The sequence below is a fragment of the Triticum aestivum genome, chromosome 1B (genome assembly GCF_018294505.1).
Source record: "Triticum aestivum cultivar Chinese Spring chromosome 1B, IWGSC CS RefSeq v2.1, whole genome shotgun sequence".
NCBI lineage: Eukaryota > Viridiplantae > Streptophyta > Magnoliopsida > Poales > Poaceae > Triticum > Triticum aestivum.
Window position 1 is genome coordinate 20,702,425 of NC_057795.1, and position 5,083 is coordinate 20,707,507.

Below are 5,083 nucleotides of genomic sequence, written 5' to 3' on the forward strand. Positions count from 1 at the left end.
ATGTCTACTAATTTGATGCACCATAGAAAGCTCCACGTTAATCTTGGAGGTTAAAAATTTATATCCATAAGATTAACTGATGATTCACAAATAACCATGGGGTGATTCCTACTCCGCCTCTTCCACCGGCAGGAGAGAAGGAATTCTTTCCAAACAATCTTATCTCCTTTCATGTATAATAAAAGAACTATATTTATTTGCTTTCCATTTCCTCCCACATTAGAAAAAGAAGTAACATAGGCCGGACAAAGTAAATCTAATCATGGACTCCCGCTAATTGATTCGCTGGCACAAGCTGCAAGTGAAGTTGCCTCCATTCCTCTTCAGTCGCCACACGTGCAGCTTCATAGGCCTATCTTCTTCTTCGGTATTAAATAATAAGTAACAAACAGAGGCCATACAAAGTAAAACTAATCATTGCCTCCGGCCGCTAATTGATTCGCCGGCACAAGCTTCAGGGAAAGTCACCTTCATTCCTCTTCAGGCTCCACACGTGCAGGTTCATAGGCCTATCTTCTCCTTCCATAATAAAAAAATAAGTACAAAAAAAGGCCGGACAGAGTAAATCTAATGAACGCCTCCGGCCGCTAATTGATTCGCCGGCACAAGCTTCTGGAGAGGTCGCATCCATTCCTCTTCAGGCTCCACATGTGCAGCTTCATAGGCCTATCTTTTAGACGAATGACATCTCATCCTTGTAAACGGATCTCGCTGTACGCACCTGCAGTAATTGCATGTTTCCATATGGTCATGATTTCTAAAGGATTGTGAATGCACAAGCATTTAGTCAATGAGTTGAAGTGCTGATGAGGTTCATGCAAAGACTGCGGGCTAGCTGGTCGAATGTCTATTTAATTTGGTCTACCTCCACAGGCTGGCTACATCATGCCTTTAAAACAGTGTGGTATGAAAAAAATAGCAAGGTCTTCAAAATATTTAATTAGTGTGCTATTAATGAGATATTGTACACTAATTTATTTAGCAAGACATTTCTCACAACGCTATAGTGTGCTATTAGAGACGCTATAGCGCGCTGCTTTTTTAGTGCTCCAGACGCTGGCAAAGGTAAATATATCAATCAGGTTTGATATAATTCATGTGTGCTACAGATTTTGGTAGTTCATATGTGCATCTATTTTCTGATGCATATATGTGTAGATTTGCGTGCAGGCATTGATTTTTCAAATAATTTTAATGCAAGGTGTGATAACTACACATATGTATTTATTTTTGTCATAATTAGGAGAAATAAATATTAAAAATGATTGTACGCTGAAATTTCCATACCAATTTTACTAACTCAATATAATAAAAATAAGCCTTATGTCTGTCATCAGTCAGAAACATGTGATACACAAACCCATATATGTGTTGTAGATTAAAAAAGCTATAATCTCCACGTTACCTCAATTAGATATTTTGAGATCTATCTTCTGTAGTTTAACAGAAAAGTGCAAATTTGTTTTTCACGTAACTTAAATATCACCCGTTGCTAATATATCAGGTCCCAGGATCTATTCATTGTTGGCAAAGAAAATGAATGTCTGCATGCATTCCTGATAAAGAAAAGCTTTGTTGATTAATTTTAAAAAATGATATGACCTAAAATTTTGTCAAATATGTTGCCAACAGACTTACGCTCTTGCCGACACAAAGACCAAATTCAACAGCTCCTAATGAGCGATCCCCATGAACAAGAAAAATAGTAGGCACAAATAGTACTTTAGTGTCAAGAAAATCTGCAGATTGGCCATGAAAGAAGACAGTGTGCTCCTTGGTGAGTGAAGGCGTTGATGACCACACCGTTGCCCTACAATGTGAAGTGCTGAGGAGGCCCATGCCAAGAGCTGATGGTGAGTACTGGCCTATTGCAGCTTTATGAGTTTCTTTTGTCTACATGTACATGGCGATGAACGGGATCCATTTACTCTAATGCGGGCAATGGTAACTGTTTCAAGCAGGTTTGATCTATGTCATACACGCTAACAAGTTGGAGGTTTGATTATTATGTTGCGTGAGCTTTAGATTTGGGTTGGGCAAATTCGTCACTTAGTTTACTGCTTTTTGTATGTAGCACACATATGGCTGGTGATGACAAGTTACTATATTTAGTTGGTTCATTGACAACAGCGTGTGGGATTTGCCGATACATTGGCACAACGTATGATAACTACACATATATCTACTTGTACCCTTATCAGCAGAACAGTGCAAATAGTACTAAAATCATCATGTGCTCAAATTTCCATGCTAATATACCGCTACAAGGTCATAAAATTAAGCCTTCCATTTATCATCTGTGAGAAAGATCTCATGCACACACACACGATTATCCATGTCATGAACCGATAGGACTTGTGTGTTTTCAATGGAAAATAATTAGAATTCCCCACTTTTCCCCAATAAGTTTTTCCTAGAAATTTAATCATTAACAAAAAAATCAGGTCTTCTATCTGATAGAGTTTAACGAAAGAGAAACTCTAATTTTTTTTTGATAAAGTATGGATTTTATTCACGCAAAATGGAGCAGCAAGGAGATACAAACACGATGACCACACACCCGGCCTCTGCATAGCTAGGGTGCGAAACTCTAATAAATGACAATATATTTTCATGCAATATAAATGGTTTCAATAACGCATCTTTCCAAAAAGAATGAATAAAGTGCACGGATTCACTGCTTATTACCAGGGAAAAATGAATGCTCACATGTACTCCCTATAGAATAGTTTGCATGAGTATGTTATGTAAACTTGATCTTAAAAATGACATGCTCTTAAAGATAACAGTAAAGATGTTATCGGGAGCATGCTCAACGTCTCTAAACCATAACACCAAACTCCATCATAATTTGTGGGAGAAAAGGATAACAAATGATACATCCACCGAATTTTGCGTTTGCAAAACTATAGCCACCAATACACATGCAACCTTGGTGAATATGGAACAGTGTTACATTTATTATAAACATAAAGTTCCTGGGGTGAAAAGCAGTTGTGTCTCGAACTCTCGATTCATGGTTGGAAAAGAGTATACGTGCAAACAGTACAATAACAAATGGATTGACCTGTTTAACTCGATCCTTTTATTTATACAAAATTAGAAATTAAATACTATTATGCTGATCCAAATAGTGTCCTGAATGTCCCTATATTTAAAAACCGAAAGCACTAGCCCCTGCAGGTGCACGGCTTTAATAACAAGTTTGTCTAATTAAGAACATTCTATCGCAGATGGCTTTTGCAACCCAAACATATGGATTATGCAGTAATCGCTGCAAAAGCAAGTAGATGGTTAAGAAGCTCAATGATCAGGATGCGAGGGAAAAGAGACACGCAGCTGAACCGTAGGTGTTTGAGGATTTAGACAATGCAACCCATACATTATATAAAATTACTAATAACAAACATAATGTTGAACGTTACTAAAATACACTAGGTACATCAGGAGCACATACAACAGGGTTTTGGGAGTAAAAACGCATATCAATTCTTACAGCAGAAACACAACAAAAAGTGAAAAACCAGGGATAAAGGAAACTCAGAACAGCCATCACACCGTCGCTCTCGTAACCACTTGTAGTACTGGTGATTTTATGTTGTTGGCGAATAAATAATAAAGTGTGGTTTGCTGATCGATCATGCAATGGTTGCCAATGGGACGCTGTAGAGGACGAGTGTCTCGACGGTGAGGCCGGGGCCAAAGCCGAAGAGGACACCCCACTCCTTACCCTCTCCAGTGGTTGCTTGGCCATCCTGGGAAGAGGTCTTACGCATCACGTCGAGGACGAAGAGGACACATGCGCTGGACATATTGCCGTACTCCGACAGGACCTCTCGGCTCGCGCGCATGCGTTCCTTGTCAAGGCCAACTTTCTCCTCAACCATGTCCAGGATCGCCGGCCCGCCAGGGTGTGCAATCCAGAAGATGGAGTTCCAGTCGTGGATGCCCAGAGGCTTGAATGCGTCCTCGAGCGCCTGCTCGATGTTCTTGGAGATGAGCCCGGGCACGTCCTTGAGAAGGTGGATGGTGAGCCCTGCCTCCGTAAGGTGGCCGTTGATGGCACCCTCGGAGTCGGGCAGGATGGTCTGGCTCGCTGATACCAGCTGGAAGAGTGGCTTCTCGAAGGCCACGTCGGGGTCAGCGCCGATGATGGCAGCGGCCGCGCCATCGCCAAAGAGCGCATGTCCGACCAGCGAATCCAAATGGGACTTGGAGGGGCCACGGAATGCCATGGCGGTGATCTCCGAGCAGACCACCAGCACACGTGCGCCGCGGTTGTTCTCGGCGATGTCTTTGGCCATGCGGAGCACCGTGGCACCACCAAAGCAGCCTTGCTGGTACATCATGAGGCGTTTGACCGTCGGCAAGAGGCCGAGCAGCCTCGTCAACTGGTAGTCGGCACCTGGCATGTCCACGCCGGAGGTGGTGCAGAAGACAACGTGGGTGATCTTTGACTGCGGCTGGCCCCACTCCTTGATGGCCCTCTCTGCCGCCTCTTTCCCAAGTTTGGGCACCTCCACGACGACAATGTCGTGGCGCGTGTCCAGCGACGGCTCCATGTGGGAGCAGATGCTAGGGTTCTTTTTCAGGATCTCTTCGGTGAGGTGCATGTGCCTCTTCCTGATCGTGGACTTCTCGCACATCCTCTCGAACTTCTCCTTGAGGTCCGGGAGGTGCTCGCTCTTGGTGACTCTGAAATAGTAGTCCGGGTAGGTGGCCTGGTACACGCAGTTGGCCGGGACGGCCGTGCCGATTGCCAGCACGGTCGCCAGACCCACCGCCCGCTGTGCCCTTCTCACTTCCTCCAATTTCACCGCCGCCATTGATCAGCACCAAGGAGTTCTAGCTAAGTAGCAAGGGCTTGGTAGCAAGGGTTTGCTAGCAACGGTTTGGAAGGTGCACCTAACGTAAGGTGCAACGGTTTGCTAGCAAGGGTGGTGCACGTGGTGGGCGTGCGTAGTGGGCGTGCGTGGGCAGGACTGGAGCGCGGCGTGCGTGCGTGCTCCGCCTATAGAACCATCCACTGTACTGCTTGTATGATTGAGCCAAGTGAACACAGAGGAAGAAAAAGGCCCCGGCG

At 44.1% G+C, this 5,083-nt stretch overlaps 1 protein-coding gene across 1 annotated transcript; it reads right to left on the reverse strand.

Moving 5' to 3' along the window:
* Positions 1-3,464: 3,464 nt before the first annotated feature.
* On the reverse strand, positions 3,465-4,860 carry LOC123104457 (chalcone synthase 2-like). Its single transcript, XM_044526312.1, has one exon. The coding sequence runs from the start codon at positions 4,824-4,826 to the stop codon at positions 3,639-3,641; it is 1,188 nt and encodes a 395-aa protein (XP_044382247.1). The 5' UTR covers positions 4,827-4,860; the 3' UTR covers positions 3,465-3,638.
* Between the last annotated feature and the right edge of the window lie 223 nt (positions 4,861-5,083).

What these genes read in the sequence shown, in the direction of transcription:
- LOC123104457 (XM_044526312.1), bottom strand. Translation starts at nt 4,826, where the DNA reads ATGGCGGCGGTGAAATTGGAGGAAGTGAGAAGGGCACAGCGGGCGGTG.